This window comes from Chiloscyllium plagiosum, chromosome 1 (assembly GCF_004010195.1).
Source record: "Chiloscyllium plagiosum isolate BGI_BamShark_2017 chromosome 1, ASM401019v2, whole genome shotgun sequence".
In the NCBI taxonomy this organism is placed as follows: domain Eukaryota; kingdom Metazoa; phylum Chordata; class Chondrichthyes; order Orectolobiformes; family Hemiscylliidae; genus Chiloscyllium; species Chiloscyllium plagiosum.
The window spans coordinates 6,522,370-6,548,920 of record NC_057710.1 but is presented as its reverse complement, the minus strand read 5'-3'; the positions used below and the strand labels follow the sequence as shown (position 1 = coordinate 6,548,920).

General features: G+C 42.0%; 1 protein-coding gene across 3 annotated transcripts in view; it reads right to left on the bottom strand.

Moving 5' to 3' along the window:
- The window catches only part of LOC122550271 (polyadenylate-binding protein-interacting protein 2-like), a 132,582-nt gene that overhangs the window by 13,181 nt on the left and 92,850 nt on the right, over positions 1-26,551 (bottom strand). For 2 of the 3 annotated variants that reach the window (XM_043691041.1, XM_043691096.1), the window contains exons 2-3: positions 13,802-13,855; positions 13,241-13,393 (exon numbers count right to left, since the gene is read on the bottom strand). In XM_043691041.1, the coding sequence (XP_043546976.1) occupies positions 13,241-13,393; positions 13,802-13,804 (156 nt within the window). In that variant the 5' untranslated portion in view covers positions 13,805-13,855. The remainder of the gene's footprint in view (positions 1-13,240; positions 13,394-13,801; positions 13,856-26,551) is intronic. The other variant, XM_043691158.1, reaches the window with a different exon arrangement.

The following is a 26,551-nucleotide window of genomic DNA, read 5'->3' as shown; positions in this document are numbered from 1 at the left end:
CCAGCGGAGATTCACACGGATGATCCCTGGAATGGTAGGTCTAACATATAAGGAACGGCTGAGGATCCTGGGATTGTATTCATTGGAGTTTAGAAGATTAAGGGGTGATCTAATAGAAACTTACAAAATAATACATGGCTTGGAGAGGGTGGACGCTCGGAAATTGTTTCCGTTAGGCGAGGAGACTAGGACCCGTGGACACAGCCTTAGAATTAGAGGGGGTAAGTTCAGAACAGAAATGCGGAGACATTTCTTCAGCCAGAGAGTGGTGGGCCTGTGGAATTCATTGCAGTGGAGGCTGGGACGCTAAATGTTTTCAAAGCAGAAATTGATAAATTCTTGATGTCACAAGGAATTAAGGGAAAAAAGGGAGAATGCGGGTAAGTGGAGTTGAAATGCCCATCAGCCATGATTGAATGGCGGAGTGGACTCGATGGGCTGAATGGCCTTACTTCCGCTCCTATGTCTTATGGTCTTATAATTGAAACTTTTCATGCCAGGAAACATTCTGGTGAAATCTGTTTTGCAACTTATCACATCCTTCCAATAGTTTGGCAACCAGAACTACACGTATCCCATCTATGGCTAAACTGATGCTCTAGAAGTTTGCCATGAGATTTCCCTGCTCCTTTATTCTACACTCCAACTAATGAAGCTAAGCATCCCACGTGCCTTCTTCACCATCCTATCTAACCCGTGCTGACACCTGCAGGGATCTATGAACTTTGTTCCTCAGTCATCATTGGCAGTCCCTTGCAGACAAGGATGACTCTCTTCCATTCTCAGGATGGGTCCTTAAGTGGCTGTACAGACCAATGAAGCCTCCCCAGGCTCTATTACATTTGGGGCAGAAGATGGTTGTGGGGAGGTGTGTTTAAGGTATTGGTGTGGCAATGCAATTCTTACACTGTTTTGTCTGGCTTCCACTTTTCCCTGAAAACAAGTCTCAAGATGCTTGATATCTTCCTGGATGCTCCTCCTCCACTTTGGATAGGTTTGGGCCAGTGACTCCCAGGTGTCTGTGCAAATGCCACACTTCACCAGTGAGGCCTTGAGTGCATCATTGAAGTACATGCACTGACCATGTGTCACCTGCTGTTTTGAAGCTGGAGTAAAGCGCCTGCTTGGGCAGTCTTGCAGGTCATGTCCAGCCCATTACAGCTGATCAAGGGTGCTCAGTGCCTCAGTGTTGACGATGTTGGTCTGGTCGATGGCACTGGTGTGTCTAACACCTTCCTCAGTACTCCCTCAGGACTTATATTCATTCTTTACATCTATCCATATTAGTCCCAAAATGCATCACCTCAAGATTAAATACCATCTGCAATGGCTCTGTCCAATTTACCACCTGATCAATAGCAGACTTCAGCCTGAGACCATCCTTTTCAGTATCAACATCACGAATTATCATGTCATCTGCAAACTTACTAATAAACAGAAAGGGTCCCTGTGGAGATCCCTGGGTGGTCCACCACAAATCACAAGCTTCCAATCACAAAAACAACCCGCCACCCTTTGCCTCCTATTTGCAAGCCAATTTTGGATCCAGTTTGTCAACCAGCCTTGGATCCAATTTGCTCTTACCTCTTGGACCAGGCTTCTATGTGGGACCTTGTTAAAGGACTTACTGACGTCCATGTAATCTACATTAATTGCATTATCCTCATCTATATATTTGGTAATCTTTTCAATAAACTTCACCAAATTAGTCAGACAGATCTCTCTCTAACAAATCTGTGCTGACTATCCCTGATCAACCCCTGCCTTTCTCAGTGTTGATTAATCCTATCCCTCAATGTAATCCACTTACTTCCCTATTATTGACATTAGACTAACTGGTCTATAATTACCTGGCCGATCACTGCTGCCTTCTTGAACAAAGGAACCACACTCACCACCCACCATTCATCTGGCACTTCTGTGGCCAGCAAAGTATTGAATATCTCTGTCTAGATTAGACTGGTGCTGGAAAAGCACAGCAGTTCAGGCAGCATCCGAGAAGCAGTGCCATTGCTCCAGCAAACTCTTCTCATTTTCCATAGCAGCCCGAGATACATTTCATCAGGTCCTGGGATTTTGTGCACCTTCATGTCTGCTAAAACCTCCTCCTTATTAATACAAATACGGTCTGGAACCTCAGCATGCCAAGTGAAATCTCCAGACACAATGTCTTCCTCCTTTGTGAATACAGAATATTCATTTAAGATTTTACTCATATCCCTTTGGCTCCTTGCACAGATCGTCCCTTTGGATTTTAGTAGGCCCCTCTTTCCCTGGAAATCCTCTTACTCAATATGCTTATAAAGTATCTTGGGGCTTCCTTTAATTCTATTCACCAAAGATATTTTGTGGCCCCTCTTTACCCTCCTAGTATCCCCCAGGCACATCCCATATGCTCTCTGTACTTCGGAGGGCCTCCCCTGTTTTAAATGCTCTGTAATTAATATATGCTTTTTTTAAAATCAAACTCTCAATATTCCTTGACATCAATGGTTCCTGGGACTTGCTGCTCTTATTTGACAGGTAATTCACTTGAGATGTAAGGTATGTGATTTATATACATTCTAATGCAATTCATTTTGGATTTTTGAATTTTGAACAAGTAGCATATGGGTTTTCTGGGTATTAATGAGAGAGAGTTCCTGATGTAGAATGAGCTACTGCTTTCATTGAGACCGTTTTTAAATCAGTCAAAGCAAACAGAAATGAAAATTGATATTGCTGGAAAAGCTCAGCAGATCTAACAGCATCTAGGCAATGAAATCAGGACTATTCTGAGTAGGATCACTCAACCCAAAACATTAACTCATTTCTCTCCACAGATGTTGCCAGACTGCTGGACTTTTCCAGTAATTTCTGTTTTTGTTTCGGATTTACAACATCCGCAGCGTTTTTCATTTGATTAATGGAAACATTTAGTTTTGGGAAAAAATAGCTTTTCAGTTTCAGCTTGGTAGTTTCACAGATGTTTTGGCTAAAACTGGATGTGTAAAATAGTTGCTTCTGAGAAAGTCTGATAGTTTAGGATTGTTTAAAAAAAGGTTCTCTCGATGTAAGCAGTTTAGTGTGAAAGTTCCAAATCGTAAGTGTTTGGCTTTTACCCTAAAGGAGTTATTTGAAACTAAGAAAGTCTAAACATGGTTGAATGATGGTTTCAGGAAGAGGCTGTCCCATTTTTAAGATAATGAATTAAAGTCATGATTAAACTTAACCCTATGGATGTGAAATTGAATTAAATTCACTCTGATGTGTATACTGAAAAGGAGAGTTATTGGGATTAATGAGATTGTATTTTATATATTATTTTATTTTAATGATATCCTTAAATTTGTAGTTTGGTTTATAAATAGTTTGGTTTATTCCAATTTTTTTTAATGTAATAAACTTCTGTTTTATTGTTAAACCCAATCTGCAACATTGTGTGTTAGGGCTTCAGCAAAAGATCACCTCATTAAAACCAAACAACAAAATATGACCAATCAAGCTCAAGTTCAGCCTGGGATCTAACTTGTCCAGTAATAACCTCAGCTGGAGTCAAAACAACCCAAATGCATCCAGGCTGTCTTGTCAGCTAAGCTGCTCCATCCCAGGCAGCATTCTGAGGTGTTTCCTCTGCAACCTCTCCAGTGCAATCATATCCTTCTATAATGTGGTAACCAGAACTGTACATAGTACTCCAGCTGTAGCCTAAGCTCCAACATAACCTCCCTGCTCTTATAATCTAAATGATGAGAATGATAATGGCAAGTGTCTTATGTGCCTTTTTCATTTTTCTTTTTAACCTGCCCTGCTGTCTACAGGGATCTGTGAACAAGGAACCCAATACCCCGCTGTTCTTTGAGCTTCGTGGTGTCCTGCTATTCATTGAGTACTTCCTTGTCTTGCTACTTCTTCCAAAGTGTGTCACTTCACACTTATCAGGGTGAAATTATATCTGCCACTGATGTTTCTCATGCTATGCAGAGAGATTAACACTTTGTAAGGCATCTCATTTCATGTGACAATAATAAATCAATCTTTTTGAATAATTAGCTTTGTTAATGTCAACTTATTGAAAAAAAACTATCATATTGGTCCCATTGGTACATCGCCCATCCAGTTCTTGATACAATTCCAGTCTTGGTTCAAACATGGACAAAAGACTGAATACCAGATGTAAGGGGTGAATAACTGCCCTTGATATCACGTCAACATTTGTCACAAAACATCTCGGAAGTGGGATGGGTTTTACCATTGATGAGAAATGGTAATAAACTACCCTTATACATACTGTGGCTACAAGGGCAGGTCAGAGGTTAGAAATCTTGCAGCATTTAACACACCACTTGACTTGCCAAAGCCGGTCTTTGGGCACAAGTCAGGAGATGAAATTCTCCCATTTGCCTGGATACGTGCAGCTAACAACATTCAAGAAACTTGAGACCATCCAGGACAAAGCAGCTGTCTTGACTGACACCACATCCACAAACATTTGCTTTCTCCTCCACAGATGCACCACTAGTTGCATCAGTGTATATCTACTCACCAGGGTCCTTAAACAGCACCTTTCAATCCTGCAGTCAGGACTAGCAAGAAGAATAAGGGCAGCAGATGTATGGGAACACCACAGACAATAATTTAATTAAATGGATGGCATCCTCATGATATTTTGGCTATAATAATAGCTTTCTATAGATGTTTGGCTCAAGTCAATATAAGAGCACAATATTATTAAATGACAAGATGTGGAGGTGCCGATGTTTGATTGGGGTGGAAAAAGTCAAAAATCACATAACACCAGGTTATAGTCCCAACAAGTTTATTTGAAATCACAAGCTTTCAGAGCATTGCTTCTTCATCAGGTGCAGTGAGAGAGGGCATACTGAGGTTGGCATCATATAATTTTTGACGCCATTAGCAGAACCAAATGGTTGTTATCTAAAATCAAACATCTAAAAAAGCTGATTACTTCTTAAATCCAATTGTTTCAAAGAATTTGGGATTTTACCTGTATCACCTCATCTGGGGGCTCACTTCATGCGTTGATAACATTATGCAAAGAACTTTCACATATATTTTTCTGTTTTGAAATTAAGTTCCCTGGTCCTAATCTTTAGCTCACGTAAACTAATATCCTGGATCTGTCTTTTCCATTCCTTCTGTATGATCATTTCCTTGGCATTTCCTTTCCAAGCTCAGGGTCCAGGTTTCTCTAGACTTTTCCTCAACTCAGAATTTTTACACTTGGCATCGGTATTGCATCTCTTGCCTACATTAACTCTGGGTTTTGAATGGCTTCTTTATTTCTTGGCAGTCAAGAATGGACACAGGACTCAAGGGAAGTCTGAGCACAAGACTGAATAGTTTTATGAAGACCTCAAGACAAATTATGCTATATTATACATACATTTAACTTACAATTAGCCAAGGTGCTTTCGTTCATGTATCTCAAGATTTCTAACCCTCATTTGATTTCGTAGTTTGCTTTTGGTTTAAACTAAAATTTAGAATGGCTTTGGAGAAAACTTAAAGCTGAATAAACAGCAAAAAGTTAAAATTAAAATTCAAAGGTAGGGAAGATGGAATACATCATGCAGGAAGGTTTAAAGGAGGCATACACATTTTAATGTAAAAACCTAACAATTTAATATCATTCCTAACGTTCAAGTAGTTTTAGAGAGTATGAGCTGAACTCAGACGGGTCAGATCAGAGACAGTGTCCTTGTATTTACTAGCAGAGTGAGTCAAAAGAGGGATTTATACAAAAAATGGCCTGTTAGTCTGGAGACAAGGATACCAACCAAAAAAGCATCAATACGGCCAATATTTCATGTCGAAAAGACTCTGAGGTAAGATAACATTTTTTTAAAGAAAAAAAAGGAACATCTGCCATTTTAAATTCATTCAAGAGATGTGGGTGTCACTGGCTGGGTTGAGCACTAATTACCCATTCTAATTGTCCTCAAAAAGGTGGTAGTGAGCTCCCTTCTTTAACTGCTCAAGTTCATGTGATGAAGGTACACCAACAATACTGTTATGGAGGAAGTTCCATGATGTTGACACAGACACTGAAGGAATGGTAATATATTTCCAAGTCAGGATGGTGAGTAGCATGGAGGGCAACTTACAGCTGGTAGTGTACCTATGTATTTGCTGCCCTTCTTCCTCTAGATAGTGATGGTTATGGTCTTGGGTTTGCAAGGTATTGCCAAAGGAGTCTTGCTGAGTAATTACACCATCCCATGGTTGAGGCAAGTAAATTTTTGTGGATGAGGTAACATTCCAGCAGTTTGCTTTGCCCTAGAGGGTGCTGTAACAGAACTGAGTGTCCAGTTCAACTTGTTCACAGGATGTCTTGGCTCGCATTTACTGCAGATTCAAAATTTGCCCTGAGGGGGGGGGGGGGGGGGGGTGGGGGGGGGGGGGGGGGGGGGGGGTGTTCCATAGAGATACTTAAGAGTTTTGTTACAAAAGGACTCCCAAAAGTGTGACCTAGTGACAATGAAGGAACAGAGACATATTTCCAAGTTAGGATGGCAAGTGGCTTAGATGGGAACTTGCAGGAACTTCCCATGCATCTGCTGCACTGGTAGTTGCCACATGATCAGAAGATGCTATCAAAGGAGTTTGGTGAGTAATCTCACAATAGCTTACAGATGATACACATTGCCCCGTGACAAATGGTAGAGGAAGTGAATATTTGAGGACGTGGTGCCAATCAGCAGGTTGCATTGTCCTGGATGGTGTTAGGTTCTTGACTGTTGCTGGAACAGCACTTGCCCAGGCAAGTAAAGAATATTCTATCAAATTCCAGATTCATGCCTTGTAGATGGTAGGGAGGCTTTGGGAAGTCAGGTGGTGAGTTACTAACTGTAGGATCTGGTCATCCTAACCTAATCTTGTTGCCACAGTATTTATATGGTAGACAAGCAGGAGGCTGGAAGAATACTGCAAGCCAGGCAGCATCAGGAACTGGAGAAATCGATGTTTTGGGTGCAACCCTCCTTCAGGACTGGGAATGGGTGTGGCGGGAACTGCAGATAAAGAGGGTGGTGGGGGCAGGGTGGTGAACTGGCGATAGGTGAAGACATGTCGAGGGTACAACCTGCTTGGTCAATGGAAGGAATGAAAATTGTAGGCTGGGAGAAGTGGAAGGGAGGAAAAGGGGCTGGGAAGAGAGGTTATTTGAAATTGGAGAACTCAATGTTGAGTCCTCTGGGCTGTAGGCTGCCCAGGTGGAGGATGAAGTGTTATAGAGTCATAGAGCTGTACAGCACGGAAGCAGACCCTTCGGTCCAACTCGTCCATGCCAACCAGATATCCTAACCCAATCTGATCCCACTTGCCAGCACCTAGCCCATTTCTGTCCAAATTCTTCATATTCATATACCGATCCAGATGCCTTTTAAATGTTGCAATTTTACCAGCCTCCAACACTGCCTCTGGGAGTTCATTCCATACATACACCACCTTCTGCGTGAAAAAGTTGCTCCTTAGGTCCTTTTGATATCTTTCCCATCTCACCATAAATCTATGCACTCTAGTTGTGGATATCACCACCCCAGGGAAAAGACTTTGTCTATTTATCCTATCCATGCCCTCCATGATCTTATAAACCTCTATAAGGCCACCTCTCAGCCTCTGACGCTCCAGGAAAAACAGCCCCAGCCTATTCAAACTCTCTTAATAGCTCAAATCCTCCAACCCTGGCAACATCCTTGTAAATCTTTTCTGAACTCTTTCAAGTTTCACAACACCCTTCCGAGACGAAGGAGACCAGAATTGCATGCAATATTCCAAATGTCACCTAACCAATGTCCTGCACAGCCGCAACATGACCTCCCAACCCCTATACTCAATGCTCTGACCAATAAAGGAAAGCATATCAAACACCTGCTTCACTATCCTATCTACCTGCACCTCTACTTTCAAGAAGCTGTGAACCTGCACTCCAAGGTCTCTTTGTTCTACAACACTCCCAAGGACCTTACCATTAAGTATAGAAGTCCTGCTAAGATTTGCTTTCCCAAAATGCAGCACCTCGCATTTATCTGAATTAAACTCCATCTGCAACTCCTCAGCCCACCAGCCCATCTGATCAAGATCCCGTCGTAATCTGAGGTAACCTTCTTCACTGTCCACTACACTTCCAATTTTGAGGCCATCTGCAAACTTACTAACTATACCTCCTATAATGTTGTTCCTCCAATTTGTGGTTTGGTTCGTTGTGGCAATGAAGGAGGCCAAGGATGGTCATGTTGGAAAGGGAGTGGGAAGAGGAATCAAAATTGGCGGTGACTGGAGGTCCATATGGGGCCCGGCTAAGATACTCAGCAAACTGTTCCCCAAGTTTATGATTGGTCTCCTCTATGGGGAGAAGACCACATCGGGAGCTCCTGATGCAGAAAACTAGGTTGGAAGAGAGGCAGGTAAACCATAGTTTCACCTGGAAGGACTGTTTGGGGCCCTGGGTGGAGTGGAAGGGGGTGGTGTATCGGCAGGATTTACATTTTTTCTGGTTGCAGGGGAAGATACCTGGGGGTTGGTGGGGAGAGTGGTGCAAACAAAGGGACTGTCGAAGGAAATGGTCCATGCACAAGATAGAGAGGGGTGGAGAGGGGAAGTTTTTCTTGTTGGTGGGGTCCAGTTGGAGTTAGTGGAAGTGCGTAAGGATGATGCGCTGGCTGGGGTGGTGTGGTAGGTGAGGACAAGAGGGACTCTGTTTTTATTGTGTTTGGGGGGTGTGGTTTACAGCAATGGAACGGGGAATGTAGCTGGTGTGGTGGAGGGCTGTCTAGATGACAGAGGGGAGAAAAGCATGTTGTTCAAAATAGGTGGACTTCTGAGAAGCTTTGGAGTGGAATGTCTCCTTGTCCGAGCAGATGCGGTGGAGGCAGACGAATTGGGAAAAGGGGATGGAGTTCTTGCAGGGTACAAGGTGGGAGGTTGTGTAGTCCAGGTAGTTGAGAGTGTCTGTGGGTTTGCAGTAAACGTCCATCTGGAGAATGTCGCCGGAGATGGAAATGGAGAGGTCAAGAAAGGGGAGGGAGGTGTCCAAGATGGACCAAGTGAATTTGAGGGCGTGGCGGAATTTGTGGGCAAAGTTGATGAACTATTCCAGTTTAGCCTGGGTGCACGATGGCTACGCCAGTGTAGTCATCAATGTAACAATAGAACAGTTGGGGCACAGTGCCTGAAGAGTATCTATGTCCCCTGTTCGACATAGCCGACCAAGAGGCAGATGTAGCTGGAACTCATCCGGTTGCCCATGGCAACCCCCTGGATTTGGAGGAAATTGGAGGAGTTAAAGGAAACATTATTAAGGGTGAGGACCAGTTTGGCAAGGTGAAGGAGGGTACTGCTGGAGGGGGACTGGATAGGTCTGTTGGAGGGAAAGAAGCTGAGGGCATGGACGTGTATAAGGTCTGCACATCCATAGTGAAGATAAAGCACTGAGGGCCAAGAAACCGGCAGTTACTGAAGAGATGGAAGGCATGATTGGGAAGTGCCTGAACCAAGAGGGAGAGGCTGGAGTTGGGTTAGGACGAGTTGGGTTCGGTTAGGACGAGTTGGGTTCAGTGGGGCAGAAGCGTGCTGAGGTGATGGGTCGGCAGGGGTAGTTGGGCTTGTGGATCTTGGGGAGCAGGAAGAACTGGGCAGTGTGAGGCCAAGGGACTATGTGTCAGAGGCAGTGGAGGGGAGATCACCGGAGGCAATTAGAGCATGGAAAGTGCAAGTGATTTTGGCCTGATGGGTCGTGGGCAACAGGGAGGTAGGAAGTAGTGTTGGAGAGTTAGCATTTGGCCTCTGACATCGAGGTTCGTCCTCCAAACTACCACCGCCCCACCTTTGTCAGCGGGTTTGATGGTGAACCGGAGGTTGGTGAGGAGAGAATGGAGTGCTGCATGTTCAGAGATGGTGAGGCTGGAATAGGTGAGGGGATGGAGAAATTGAGGCAGCTGATGTCACGATGGAAGTCAGCAATAAAGAGGTCTAGGGCGGGTCCAAGGCCAGCAGGGGTTGACCAAGTGGAGGAGGAAGGTTGCAGGCGGGAGAAGGGGTCCTCAGAGGGAGGGTTTATATTCATTTATATGGCTAGTACAGTTCAATATCTTGGGTGGGGGGGATGGTGTTCTGTAATTCAACATAAAGGATCAATGATTAGATGCTTTATTGTTGGAGTGTATCATTGCCGAGCTCTTTAGTAGTATGAATGAACTTGCCACTTCTCTGCCAAACCTGGACATTGCCCAAGCATTGCTGTCTTCGGACATGGACTGCCTCAGTATCTGAGGAAAGTAAACAGTCCCAATTCTGAGCTTATGATTGAATTAACGGCACTAATAAAGCTGGTAAAGATGTCTGAGCTTGGAGACTACATGGAGGAACCAGAAGACTGGAGGATTGCAAATGTTGTGCCCTTGTTCAAGAAGGGCAGAAGAGATGACCCAGGTAATTATAGATGGTATACATGGACTTCAGTAAAGCCTTTGATAAGGTTCCACACGGTAGGCTGTTGGAGAAAATGCAGAGACATGGAATTGAGGGTGATTTAGCAGTTTAGATTAGAAACTGGCTTTCTGAAAAAGGCGGCGAGTGGTGATTGATAGAAAATATTCAGCCTGGAGTCCAGTTACTAGTGGTGTGCCACAAGGATCTGTTTTGGGACGACTGCTGTTTGTCATTTTTATAAATGACTTAGACGCAGGCATAGGTGGATGGATGAGTAAATTTGCAGATGACACTAAAGTCGGTGGAGTAGTGGACAGTTTGGAAGAATGTACAGGCTGCAGGGGGACTTGGATAAACTGCAGAATTGGGCCAAGTGGTGGCAAACGGAGCTCAATGCAGTTAAATGAGAGGCGTTGCACTTTGGGAAGAATAAAAGGAAGGCAGAGTACTGGGTCAATGGAAAGATTCTTGGCAGCGTGGTTGTGCAGAGGGATCTTGGAGTACATAGATCCCTGAAAGTTGCCACCTGGGTTGATAGTGCTGTTAAGAAGGCATATGGTGTGTGAGGTTTCATTCGTAAAGGAATTAAGTTCCGGAGCCGCAATATTATACTGCAACTATACAAAACACTAGTGCGGCCACACTTGGAATAAAGTGTACAGTTCTGGTCGCCATATTTTGGGAAGGATGTGGAAGCATTGGAAAAGATGCAGAGGAGATTTACCAGAATGTTGCCTGGTCTGGAGAAAAGGTCTTATGAGAGGAAAGGCTGAGAGACTTGGGTCTGTTTTCATTGGAAAGAAGGCAGCCAAGAGGGGATTTGATAGAGACATACAAGATGATCAGAGGATTAGATAGGGTAGACAGTGAAAGTCTTTTTCCTAGGATGATGATGTCAGCTTGTACGAGGGGGCATACCTACAAATTGAGGGGTGATAGATTTAAGACAGATGTCAGAGGCAGGTTCTTTACGCAGAGAGTGGTAAGGGTGTGGATTGCCCTACCTGCCAATGTAGTCAACTTAGCCACATTAGGGAGATTTAAACAATCCTTGGATAAGCACATGGATGATGATGGGATAGTGTAGGGGGAACAAGCTGAGAATAGTTCAACATCGGTGCAACATCGAGGGCCGAAGGGCCTGTTCTGCGCTGTATTTTTCTATGTTCTAACCCTGCAGCCATGCCGTAGGAATGAGATGACTGAGCATAATAAAGTCATTAAGCTCAACTCTTCCTTAATCTCAACTGAAACACTAAGATTTTCTCTCCCAATTCATATTAATTCAAGTTTAAGTAGGCGTCCTTGACAGCACTCCTCGGTCAAATGTGACCTTGACATTAAGGAAAATCAGATTCATTCTTGATGAAGGGCTCTTGCTCAAAATGTCAATTTTCCTGCTCCTTGGATGCTGCCTGACCTGCTGTGCTTTTCCAGTACCACACTCTCGACTCTAATCTTTAGCATCTGCAGTCCTCATTTTCTCCCATTAAGGACAATCACTCAGACCTCAACAATGAAGTGCAACTGCTCATGACTATGCTTGAACCAAGGTTGTCATGAGGACAGGAGCCTTGGTTAAATCCAAACTGAGCATCAGTGAGCAAGTGAAAACCCAAAGAACTACAGATGCTGGAAGTCAGAAACAAAATTACAAACTGCTGGAAAAGCTCAGCACGTTTAGCAGAATCTGTGGAGAGAAATCAAAGTTAATGTCTTGGGTCAGCTGACTCTTTTCAGAACTAATCAGTGAGCAAGTTATTGCTCACCAAGTATTGGACCTTGAAGAATTGGACTCTTGACAACCTTTGTCAACAGTTGATGAAATAAATTGTAAACTTCTTTCAAACAGCTGGCAGAGACAAATAGACTAAATAGCCTTTTCTGTGCTGCAGATATTTTTAAGCAACTTCTTCAGACATGTTACGGCATATCTTTGGACCAGGGTGACTTGAAACCGGTCTTCTGGCCCATTGGTAAGGGTATTATCAATACACCAAATAAGTCCTCTTCTCATGCGGTACAATTTGACAAATCACCGCAATAAGTTTCCTCGGTTGGTTGATCGTACAATATTTAAACCAGATATTATAGAGTCTTTCGTATAGTCGTCTTTCATTCCTGAGATTTTGGTGGTATGAATCTTGCTATCTTCATCCTCACTTACAAAGGCTTCCTCAAACCCCTTTTATACCCAAGACTTTTACTGCATTTTTATTTCATTTTTCTTTGTTGCTAAGCACCTTTCAAATAAGTATACTCTAAATTGTTGATTATGAGTCTTTGTTAACAGGAATCAACAACAGTAAAGAATATCTGTGTAGTTCATGGGGGAAAAAAAACACAACTAGGAATGCTTTTTTAAGCACAAAGATTTTTGTAAGTTCTGTACTTGTAATTTCCCAGATTGTTTGAGCTTGGTCATTATGGAAAGGTTTTTTTTCAAATTCTTAACCATCATGTGGCAACTCAGTATTAGGTCTTCACTTTTAGCCTTTGTCACAAATTTACTTTCTCAAACTCTTCCTTTCCTCAGACAAGCTGCAACATTTTAAAACTCAGGAGTGGTTTTCATAAAATTATTGCTTTCTAATTATTTTCTATTCCCCAATTCCATTCAGTCTTGAAATAAACTGAAGTGCCTTCATCTTCTGCATAACCTTTTCATAACATTAAGCTGGGGCAACAGAATGTAAAAGAGGAAAATATTACTGGAATAGCTTCTGCTTTCAAAAGGGATCCACCTCACATGACATGGCATTCCTCCGATTGACATAAAACTGTTATTCAATTGAAAGTGCACTCTTACCTGTCTGTTATATTCTTCTTCATGCTCCATCCACATGTATTCAGCAAAAGGGTTGGGCTCACTTTCAGTGTGTCCGTTGGATACTATAATCTCCTGTGCCCCAGAGCCTGGTGTGTTTGTCATATTAGGCGCCTTCATGTCCAGAGAATCTGTCTGAAATGGAGAACACAGGAAATTTGGACTGATCAAAGACAGGTAACATCTGTTTCATAAACAACCTAAATCCATTACATATACTGCATACTATGAAAATAGTGAGCTTACATAACAAGAAAGAGTCAAGAGAAACCAAGACATTCAGCACCAAGTGCCATTTGATTGATTGAGACCCCAAACAGGGTAGCAAGAAAGAAATATAAATCATCAAATTAGAACATTAGGACGCTAAAACTATTTTAGAAGTTTGTTGTTCAAGTTGACCTGTACTCATGCTACCCTACCAAAGACAAAAATTTCTAAAACGGTGTGTTGCAATACCTTGTGATCTGATCCCATACTTCCCAGCAACATAAGGTGCAGGGACAGTTGTGATTTGGATCACAACCCTTCTGACAAACTCACCATTTTCCTCAGTTGTTGAAATGATCAGAAGAGAAAGTTGTTCCAGGATAGTCACTAGAGGTAAAGAAACAAACGTAAGGGCTGGGCCATTGAAAAGATGACAGATACAAACACTACCATGAGAACAAAATCAAGGTGCCATACCAAGCAGTAGACCAAGGTATAATATAGCTTCTTTATAAATGTAAGTTTTTAATTACTGACCTATCCAGATTTACCAAGTGGAGGGTAAAAAGGAAAATGACCTTGCAGACTGCAGTTCTTTTGAAATTTCTTTACTTTTATATACTTCACTCCTCCCGTAACTGTTATCTACTCCTATCCCATCCCAACACATACTGAATTTATGTGGTACAACAATGTATTCAGCAATCAAATCACAGGATAAATCAGGGTCAAAACAGAATAGTGAAATTATAGTTTGTGGCTACAATTCTTGACTGGCTTCAAAAATCTTAATTGTGCTATCAACCCACCACTTAACATCTGTTTTCAACAGGCCACTAGATTTGGCACCTGAGATGTGTATAATCAGGAGGAAGTGGATCTAGGAGTCCTCTATTTGTAGTCCACACCCATTGAAATCTCACAGCACCAGGTCAAACATGGGTGAAGAAATTGCCTGCGATCACCATCCACACACTATAGCACCCATAAATAAAGTTGCCAATGTTCAATATATTGTGTTTGGCTTCCAACAATGCCACACACTACAAGACCAATCTCATTGGCAACCTCTGGAATAGGGCCATAGTCATCTACTCAGTGTGCAAGCTTGTGCACATCAAAACTATTCTACATAACAATGGCTACCCTCATGAAAACTCTCAAAAACGCCATTGCCCACCACTTCTGGTCCTGAAAGGTATCCAAGTTCAACTTAGACTATCTTGGAAAAGAAATGTGTGTCAAAAAAATTGACAAAAAGGTAATGCTAGCTATCTCTCACTGCTTTATTTATTACATTTTTTGAGAAGCTAACAAGCTGGTACACAAAGGGAAACTAGTAGATTTAATATTTGGATTTCCAAATGCATTCAATAGGGAACTGCAGATAACGCTATTTAATAAGAGCAAGGGTAGCATATTATAGCATAGATAGAGGATAAGCTTACTAATAGGAGACAGAGTTGGGACAAAGGGGGTATTTTCAGGATGATAACCTGTATATAGTGGAGTGCCACAGGGATCAGTGCTGCAGCCACAATCATTTACAATTTATATGAATGTCTTGAGGGAGGAAAGCTTAATAATAGCAAGTTTGCAGATGACATAAAATAGATTGTAAGGAAAGTAGTGAGGATGACATTGAGTCTACAGAGATATAGACAGGTTAAATAAATGAGCAAAAGTTTAGTAGATGGAACATTATGTGGCAAAATGTGAGATCATTCATTTTGGCAAGAATAGAAGAGCTGAATATTATTCAAATGGGCAAAGACTGCAAAATCTGCAACAAAGGGACTTGGAGGCCCTTGCACATGAATCACAAAAAGCTAGAGTCCAAGTTCAACAAGTCATAGGGAAAGCAAATGGAATCTTTGCATTTAGTTCAAAGGATATTGTGTTTAAAAAAAATGGCTTGCTAAAACTATACAAGTCAAAGAACAACTGAAATACTTTGAACAGTTTTGGTGCCCTTATCTGAGGCTGTTTTCCCTGGAGTATCAGAGGCTGAGGGGTAATCTCACAAAGATTTATAAAATCATAAGGGGCATAGGTGGGGTAAATAGATAAGGTATTTTAATAAGGTTTGGGGAAGTCCAAAACTTGAGGGCATAGGTTTAAGGTGAGAGGGGAAAGATTGAAAAGGGACCTAAGGGGCAATGTTTTCACAAAGAGGGTGGTGCATGTATGGATGAGCTGCCAGAGGAAGTGGTGGAGGCTGGTACAATTACAACATTTAAAAGACATATGGATGGGTATATGAATAGGAAGGGTTTAGAGGGATATGGGTCAAGTGCTGGCAAATAGGGTTAGATTAGGATATCTGGTCAGCATGGACAAGTTGGACAGAAGGGTCTGTTTGCAGCTCTATGACTATGAAATATACACTGGCATTGGACAGCATACAGGGGTGGTTACTGGGTCAATCCTGGAAGGAATTTTTGTTCTGAGGAGAGGCGGAGTAGGTTTGGTTTGTACTCTTAATGAAGGGCTTATGACCAAAATGTCGATTCTCCTACTTTTCGGATGCTGCCTGACCTGCTGTCTTTCTAGCACCACACTCTCGACTCTGATCTCCAGCATCTGCAGTTTTCATTTTCTCCTCTGTTTGTACTCATTGGAATTTAGAAGAATAACAGGCAACTTTATTGAAACACACAAGATTTTAAGAGGGCTTGACATAGTAAATGCAGAGAGAATGTTTCTTCTTATGGGACAGAGTAGGACGACATGGCATAATCTGAGAGCAAATGGGTGCTCATTTAAGAGTGAAGAGGAGGAATTTCGTTTTGCAGAGTGTAGGCAGTCTGTGGATTGCTTTACCATAACAGGCCATCAAGGAAGGGTCATTCAGTATAATTAAGACTGTGATAGATTTTTAACAGTAAAAGAAATCAAAGATTATGAAGAAAAGGCAGAAAAGTGGATTCGAAGATCATCAGATTAGCCATGGTGTCATTGAATGGTGGTGTGGATTCAATAGATTGAATGGTCGATACTTCAGTCATTTGTGGTATGCTTTCATATTGTAATAAACTCAGGTGGTTTTCTCCACTAACAGAATACTGCCATAAAGTCAAATTTGTTTTGTTTACCATTCAAATGAATAATGTGATATGTGCGTTTCAGCACTGGTGTGATGGCAGCTTTGTAGATTGTGACCCCAAGGAAAGGCAGACCATCAGCAATACGAACATTTTCAGCAGGAAGCAGGCTGATTGTGCTCAATTCACTGATATTTGCAAGCCTCAGAATAGTACGCTCATCATTATATGTGTCCCTGCTACTAAAAGTCATTTATTAAATAATCTGGATTATGCTAAGTACTGCATAGGAAGCCAATTTAAGATATTAGTTGGGTTCATTTGCACATGCTGCATACATTAATAAACAATGCCCTATTTTCAATAGTCATAGTCATAGAGATGTACAACATGGAAACAGACCCTTTAGTCCAATTTGTCCATGCCGACCAGATATCCCAATGCAATATAGTCTCACCTGCCAGCACCCGGCCCATATCCCTCCAAATCCTTCCTATTCATATACCCATCCCGATGCCTTTTAAATTTGTACATATATTGTACCTTTTTGCCAGAAAAAAAGGATTGTAGTGACTGCCAATCTTTGTTATGCTTCCACAGCGACAACCTGACCAAAGTCTTCCTGCCCATCCTGAGAAGTAAGGTTGACTAATTATTGTCATTCCTGAAGAAGGGCTCATGCCTGAAACGTCAATTCTCCTTGGATGCTGCCTGACCTGCTGTGCTTTTCCAGCAACACATTTTCAGCTCTGATCTCCAGCATCTGCAGTCCTCACTTTCTCCCCTAATTATTGTCATCCCCATGCTAACAAGGCCCAACAAGTCAGCACCCTTATCACAAGCTGCATAAATTAGTGCCCCTTTTTTCAGGTCTTCTTCTTGACTCCTACTTACTCCTGATGTGCAAAAAGAAAACCTTCCTTTCAGCAATGTTTGAGTTTTGTAGTACCAAGGCATAAGTTACAATCATGATAGAATACTCCATTTACACTCAAGTTCAACACTAACCAGCACAAGGCAGCCTATTTGATAAACATCCCATCCATTCACATGCTCCAACACATGGTGGTAATTGACAACCTTTTAAAGATATGGCCCCAACTCGCCAAGATTCCTTCCATATTACCATCCAAGCCCGCTACCTTTGCCACACTGAAAAACAAATACAAGTGGTGGTTATCATGTATCCACTGTATGTTCCCCTCTAAATGACACACCATTCTGACTTGGAACCGTATGACTGTTCCTTCACTGTTGCCAAGTTAAAATACTGGGATTCACCCAAACCATGCTTAGGGTGCTTCTAAACTGCAAAAAGTCTAGTTGTTCAAAATTTTGACCTACCACCAGCTTCATGGACAGCTTTGGACTAGCATCATTTACATCTGATGAAGATTTTAAAAAAATGTTTCACCATAGGATGATGTGGTGGGTCAAGACAGACACAGACTAGTGCAGTGGTAATGTCCATATGTCTGAGCCAGGAGGTCTACACATTCAAGTCTCATCTGCCCCAGATGTCATGGTGTGTCTGAACTGGTTGATTAAAATATCTAAATCATTTGAAGCAGAATTGATATATTTGCTTATAATATTTGGCATCGCCTGAAGCAAATAGTTGAATTAGTCAATGTTGATAGTTTGTGAAAACCAAAACAAGGGCTCATATCAACAAAAAACCAAAATACTGTAGATGCTGGAAATTGGAAACAAACAAGAAAATGCTTAAGCAACTCAGATCTGACAGCATCTGTGCAGAAAGAAACTGAGTTAACATTTTGAGCCTAGTATAAGATTTTTAAAAAAAAACAAAACTGTTCCAAAGAGGAGTCATACTGGACTCAGTCACAGAGTCATACAGCAGAGAACAGATCCTTTGGTTCAACTTGTCCACACCAATCACGTTTCATCAACGGTCTTTCGTGCCCATTAGTTCACACTGCTTACGTAAAAAGCTCAATTTTAGAAAGATACGCAAAGCACTTAAACCACATCCTCACTTGACCTTCATCCACTAATGAAGTCACCTACAGACAGTCATCAACTGTCCTTTTTTATGACAGCCTTGTGCTGTTTAAAAAAGAAGTGATAAGCTCCTGTCAAGTTCCAGGAGTGGATGCTATCCCAGCTGAGGTCTAGAAAAATAAATGTCTGGACAAAAGGTTCACTGAACACTTTGGTTACATGACAGCAAGGAACGATTATGCAAGAATATAAAAATGCCTCAATTTTCCACCTATTAAAACAGAAAGGAAGATACCAGTCTTGCAATAACCATAGATAATACTCACTCACCAACAATGTCAACAAACCCTTGACCACTAACTTTCCAACAGCTTAATACTTTCATTAGCAAGATGGAGAGTCAGGGGGACCTGATTGAGGTCTACAAAATCATGAGGGGTGTAGACAGGGTGGATAGCAAGAAGCTTTTTCTCCAGAGTGGGTCCTCAATTACTAGGGGTTGTGAGTTCAACGTGAGAGGAGAAAAGTTTAAGGGAGATATGCATGGAAAGTTCTTTACGCAGAAGGTGGTGGGTGCTTGGAAAGCGTTGCCAGTGGAGGTAATAGAGGCGGGCATGATACCATCATTTTAAGATCTATCTAGATGGATCCATGAATGGGCAGAGAGCAGAGTGATACAGGTCCTTAGAAAATAGGTGAAAGGTTTAGTTATAGACTCAGGATTGGTGCAGGCTTGGAGGGCAGAAGGGCCTGTTCCGGTGCTGTAATTTTCTTTGTTCCTTTCTTTATTATGACCGGGATTAGCTGCCCGAGAGTTGGTGGAGCTTCAGAAAAGTTTGTGGAATGCATCCCCATCCATCTCCAATCACCGTCCAACCCCATCTGCGTTCCCGCTACCCCCACGGGGCAGCCCGGCTCAGTGGTTAGCACTGCTGCCTCACAGCACCAAGGTCCCAGGTTCGATTCCAGCCTTGGGCGACTGCCTGTGTGGAGATTGCACATTCTCCCTGTGGGTTTCCTCCGGGTACTCTGGTTTCCTCCCACATTCCAAAAGATGGCAGGCCAGATGAATTGGCCATGCTAAATTGTCCATACTTGTTAGGTGCATTAGTCAGAGCAGGGTGGGTTACTCTTTGAACAGTTGATGTGAATTCATTGGGCCGAAAGGCCTGTTTGCACACTGTAGGGAATCTGATCTAATCTAAAAAAATCCAACAGGAAGACTGCTGCTACTGCCTTTGTGGGGTAAGTCTCCAAATAGTGCGCGCACAACTTTTTGACAGGTTCCACCTCTGCTCAGTACAGGACTGTGTTGGAGAGATTATCTGGGGAAGCAGGGTTGAGAGTTCACCCGTGTAGAACTCCAGGGAAAGCGTCGGGGGAGAGAGAAGGAGTGTGGGAGGTAAGTCATTTGGAGATTGTGCCTGGACTGTCCAAGACTTCTCGGCAGCATTTCAGTGGATCGGGTTCATTTTTAATTATTGTATCTGTAAACAAAAGATGCGATCAGGGTTGAAACAGCTCTTTGACATAATGTTTCTATTGGTACCTTGAGATCCCCTTCGGACAATCCAATATTCGGATAATCGAGGTTCCTCTGTATATCCTTAACCTCATTTACTAGTTCACGTTATTAAGCTATCTTCATGCCCTCATAAACTGAATTAAGTTTAGCATACTAGTGATTGACCCATATTTCTCTTCCTCAAATTAAAAAGTCAATCACATATGGTCACTGCTACAAAGGAGTGCCTTCACTAAGAGGTAAGAAATTAATCATATCTTACTGCACATAACCAATTATAATAATATACTCCTTTCTGGTTGTCCTGGAGTCCATCGTGAAGAATGAAATCGTGAAGTACTTGGAAGCGCATGGTAAAACAGGGCTGAGCACACCTTCATCAAGGGAAAGTCATGCTTGACATATCTGTCAAAATTCCTTGACAAGGTAATGAGAAAGTTAGACAAAGATGATCCAGTGTCTGTGGTTGATTAGATTTCCAGAAGGCATTTTGACAACTTATTTAGCAGCATACTGCGCGGGGCCTTAAGAGCCCATAATGTACTGACATGGATAGAGGGCTAACTGACTGGCAGAAGGCAGAGAGTGGGGATAAAGGGGTCTTTTTCGGGATGGCAGCCAGAGACTGGTGGGGTTCCAAAGGGGTCAGTGCAGGGACCAGAATTATTCAAGTTATACATTAATACTCGAAATGAAGGAACTGAGGGCATTGTTGCTGAGCTTGCAGATGACACAAAGACAAGTGGAAGGACAGGTAGTTTTGAGGAAGTGAGGAAGCAGAAAGACTTGGACAGGCTAGAAGAGTAGGAAAAGAAGTGGAAGATGGAATAAAATGTGGGTAAGCGTGAGGTTTTGCACTTTGGTAGTGTTACGAAGCTGGACAGAATAATGGGGAATTGAAAAGCAAAGTGTGATCCTTTTAAGAAGGAAAGAGCTCTTTCAGCTTACAGTTCAGCAGAGAATGGAACCTGAGAGCAGCTGTGGAAGACAAACTGTTCTAAAATGGAAACATGTAATATTTGGTTTTGTAAATGGATGTGAGGTTTGCTGTTGTTTTGATAAGTTGAATTTGACCAATTAATTTAAACCAAATACTCAGCCATTCAAAGCCAATTGAATGTAAAAACGAATGGTGGTTACAGCCTGAAACCAATCATTCTGTAAGAATTTGATACATCACCAGGAATATGTAAAACCGTGATTTTTGAAAATCGGGAGAGCGCAAACTGCCCATCTAACATGAAAAGCTCTTAAAGAACTATCTAAGAAGGCACCATCTATTTAAAAAGGTACCAAGGTATTTTACAGCTTAAATAAATACACACAGTAAAAAGTGCGAATTTACTGTTATTATTAATTGTGTTATTGGAACAGCATATTAATAGAAGTGTGGTCAGTTAGGGGAAAGTGTGTTCCGGTTGTTAATAGTTTTGTTAGTGATCATGGTTGGAAGTAAAGAAATAAATGGTTACTTTTTATTTATACTGTGGAAATCAGGGATCTTCTTTCATTCATACATTTTTAATAGATTACAAAACAAGGCAATCTTCTCTGGGTGTTTTAATTTAATTAACAGAGGGGTACGACCTCCACATCGTAACAGGTAGGAAGACTAGAGGTGTGGACCATTTTCTAAATGTGAATAGGCTGCGGAAATCTGAAACATAAAGGGATTGGGAGTTCTCATTCAGGATTCTCTTCGGGTTAATATGTAGGTTCAGTTAGCAATTAAAAAGGCAAGTGCAATGCTGGCATTTATTTTGAGGGGGCTGGTATAGAAGATAGGCATTCACTGGTAAGGCTGTACAGAGGAATTTCGACTATCCGAACATCAATTATCCGAAAATCGAATTATCTGAACAAGACCTGAAGGTCTCGCGAAACCGTGACAACAAAGTGGTGTTACCGACAACGATCGGAACTTTTGTTAACAGTACAGGGTAAATGAGGGTTACCTGCTTTGAAGATGATGTGCAAATATTGCATCAAAGAGGTGTTAATGACACTGGCGCCACAATCTCAGTCAGTAAATTGGAGCAGTGTTAAAATAGTTTTAACTGACAACAGTGCAGCGATTGCGTCTTTAGTTGAACTGAGGAATACGTGCACTGAAGATAATATGCAAGCATTGCAGCAAAGAGGTGTTAATGACACTGGTGCAACAATCTTAGTCAATTGTTGCAGTGTTGAAAGAATTTTAACAACAAAAATGACTGACATGCTGAATGATTAAAATGCATGACAAAAATCAGTGGTGTCTTCATTCCCTCTATGACTTTTTTCCGAGTTCATATCTGGTCTAACTGATCGAGTTTGTAGTACATACTTACCATGTCTGTGAAGAGAAAGCAGACTGCAGTGACAATTGAACAGAAAAGCGAGATTTTATAGCATCTGGATCGTGGTGAAAAGGAATCAAAGATTGTACAGAAGTACAACACTGGAATAGTGTCAGTGTCCGACATCAGGAAAGCAAGACCCGCAATTGAGAAATTCATCAGCCAAAGTGACACTGCAAATCTTTGCAAGCTGAATTTTTGTGGTTTTCACAGCAGCGTGAAAAGGGAATTGCTACATCTGGCCCGATGATACGAGAAAAAGTTGCCAGTTTCCATGAATGACTCCACCCGGTGTGTCTGATCACAGCGTATCATTGGGCTGGTTACAGCGCTTCAAACATTATCACAGCATTAGGTAGCTCAGCGTTCTTGGAGAGCAGGTCAGTGGATGACAGCACCATGGAAGGCTACAGACAGAAACTGCAATCCATAATTCGTGAAGGAAAGTATGAACCTGAGCAATTGTACAATGCTGATGAAGTGGATTGTTGTGGCGTACACTGCCAGATAAAACACTTGCGTCCACTGCAGAAAAGCAGATTTTGGGACATAAGTGCAGAAGGATCGCATCACGATTTTCCCTTGTGTCAACGCCACCGGCCCTCAAATTACCAGTTGCCTGAATTGAGTGATATGCAACAGCGGCTGGATATTTCCTTCAGAAATAATAACCGACTGCTACCTCAACGAATTTTATTTACTCTTCAGGTACTCAAAAAGTGATTTGATTTGTAAAATATCATGAATTTTTAAGCAATATCCAGTATTTGTACACATTTTAGCAATTGAATGAAATAAAAACTCTGTAAACATGCTTTTTAACGCAATTATGTGCAGTGCGGCTTCCTTTGTTTAAGGTCAAATGAATTATCTGAATGAAAACCTGCTTGCCCATCGACTTCAGATAAACGAGGTTCCTCTGTATAAGACTGCATTCGGAACACTGAACAGTTTTGGGGCCAATATCTAAGGAAGGACATGCTGGCCTTGGAAATGTCTAGAGGAAGTTTACAACAATCAGCCCCGTGCTTTAAAAAAAAGGCTGGCGGCACGCCAGGTACAGAACTCACCAACCCCATTTGGGATACATCCTAGATCACTGAGTGGGAAAGGAACTAATTGCAAAGGCACTGGCAGAAATTTTCCAGGGCTGTCTGAACACAACACTAGTCTCAGGTGACTAGAGGATTGTGAATGTGACACTGTTGTAGAAGAAAGGGGCAGTGGATAATCCATGAAACTACAGAACTGTCAGCTTAATGTCAATAAAGAGAAAACTGATGGAGACCATAATGCAGGATAAGGTAAATATATATTTAGAGAAAAACAAGCTAATACTTAACAGTCAACATGGCTTTGTTAAGGGAAAGTCATGTCTGACAAATTTGATCGGACAAATTTGATAACTTTGAGGGGAGCACAAGTGCAGAGAGACCTCAGGATTCATGTTTACAATTCTAGGAAGGTGTCCAGGCAAGGTGAAATAATTGAGGAGAAAGTGAGGTCTGCAGATGCTGGAGATCAGAGCTGAAAATGTGTTGCTGAAAATGTGTTGCTGGAAAAGCGCAGCAGGTCAGGCAGCATCCAGGGAACAGGAGAATCGACGTTTCGGGCATAAGCCCTTCTTCAAGGTGAAATAATTGTCAAGATGGCTTATAAATAGAGGCACTGAGTACAAAAGCAAGGAAGTAATTTAACCCCTTGCAACTCACTGGTCCGACTGCATTTGGAGTATTGTGCTTGGTTTGGCGCACCTTACTTAAGGAAGGATGTTAAAGCCCTGGAAAGAGTGCAAAGTACACTTACTAGAATGAGTGATTTTAAATACAAGGAAAGATGAGATAAATTGGGCTTATTCTCCTTGGAGCAGAGAAGATTAAGATGTGATTTATTGAGGCGTTCAAAATTACAAACCATTTTGACAGGGTAAAGAAGGGTATTCTGTTTCCACAAGTTAATATGTCAGTAACTAGGGGTCACAATTTCAAGACTGTCAGCAAAACAGCCAGGAGTGAGATGAGAAGCTTCTTACAATCTTAGGATTTGGAATGTTTTCCCTGGGGGAGTGGTGGAGACAGTTTCCATAGGTGGTTTCAAAAGAGAGCTGGATATATATTTAAAAGTGATAGAGATAGGATAAGAGAATGGGACTAGCTATGTAACACTTCTAGGAGTCGACACAGACACAATGCGTCAAATGGCCTCCTTCTGTACTGCAAATTCTATGATAGACTTGTCATACGAAGTGCAGTTGATGACTCTGGGACTGGACTGAGTTTAGAAGAATGGTGGGGGGGGGGGGGGATCTCATAGAAACGTACAGAATACGGAGTGGCCTGGAGAGAGTGGACGTGGAGAAGTTGTTTCCACTCACAAGACAGACTAAGATCCAAGAGTATAGCCTTTGAGTGAAGGCACAACTCTTTCAAACTGAAATGAGGAGGAATTTCTTGAGCTACAGGGTAGTGAATTTGTGGAACTCATTGCCACAAAAGGCTGTGGAGGGAAGTCATTAAGCATATTTAAGACAGAGATAGATTGATTCTTGGTTAGTAAGGGAATCAAAAGTTAAAGAGAGAAGGCAGGAAAATGGAGTTGAGAAAAATACCCGCCATGATCGAATGGTACAGCAGACTTGATGGGCCAACTGACCCAATTCTGCTCCTATATCTTATGGTTTCTGGAACATGCTGCTCGAAGAAACTGTTACAAAAATGGTCGATGAGAACTCATTCGCCACGTTACCTGTGCCAATTTGATTCATCCAATTATCATCACACCTTTTCTTACAAGCTCCCATTATTTCCTCATGCCTGTACCATACTGCTGCCTGTAAACCACTCCGACAGTTGACTTCATACACTCACCATTTCTCATAACATCAACTCTCTTGCCTTTTCAAAAACCTTGAGCAAGTTAAATGTGACTTTTCCTCAAGAAATGCAGGCTAGTCTTCCTTAAATAATCATTTATCCACGTGACAACTTTTTTCCCAAATCACTGTTTTCAGAAGTCTCCCCACCACCGTACTTGAACCACTGCCCAGTGTTTGTCTTGACTTCACATTATTTTCTGAATGCTCTAGCACCACCTAAGTTTAAGGAAGACTGAAAATTGAGGCCGATGCCTCTGGAATTGCTACATCCTCTGGTATTCTGGGATGCATCTCATTCAGCCCGGATTAGAAATAACTAATATTATCTCCTTTTTCCATCTTAAATCCTTCTTGTATTTGAATTATTGTCTCTTGTACATAGCCCACAACATCTCCTTTGGAAAAGACAAATATAATGTATTGTTCAGTTACGCCCTTAGCCTCCAAGTATATGCATTTTAAATACTGAACCAGCCTTACTCCTCAACTTCCACATTTTTAGTGGTTATCTGCATACAGGACTCTGTTTTATGTTGGCTCCAGTTTATTTTCACACGTCTTCGTGGCTTTGCTTTTTAAACACCCTTCTGAAACCATTCAATCTGGTTCTCACTGGTGTTTTCTACTCAATATCATTCATAAGCATATTTTTTTCTTCTTTATCTTAATTTCTTTCTATTTGATTATTCAGGGAGCTCTCAGAGTCATAGAGATGTAAGCATGGAAACAGACCCTTTGGTCCAACCCATCCATGCCGACCAGATATCCCAACCCAATCTAGTCCCACCTGCCAGCACCCGGCCCATATCCCTCCAAACCCTTCCTATTCATATACCCATCCAAATGCCTTTTAAATGTTGCAATTGTACCAGCCTCCACCACATCCTCTGGCAGCTCATTCCATACACGTACCACCCTCTGCGTGAAAAAGTTGCCCCATAGGTCTCTTTTATATCTTTCCCCTCTCCACCTAAACCTGTACCCTCTAGTTCTGGACACCCCGATCCTAGGGAAAAGACTCTGCATATTTATCCTATCCATGTCCCTCATAATTTTGTAAACCTCCATAAGGTCACACCTCAGCCTCCGCGCTCCAGGGAAAACAGCCCCAGCCTGTTCACACTCTCCCTGTAGTTCAGATCCTCCAATCCTGGCAACATCCTTGGAAATCTTTTCTGAACCCTTTCAAGTTTCACAACATCTTTCCGATAGGAAGGAGACCAGAATTGCACGCAATATTCCAACAGTGGCCTAACCAATGTCCTGTACAGCCGCCACATGACCTCCCAACTTCTGTACTCAATACTCTGACCAATAAAAGGAAAGCATCCAAAC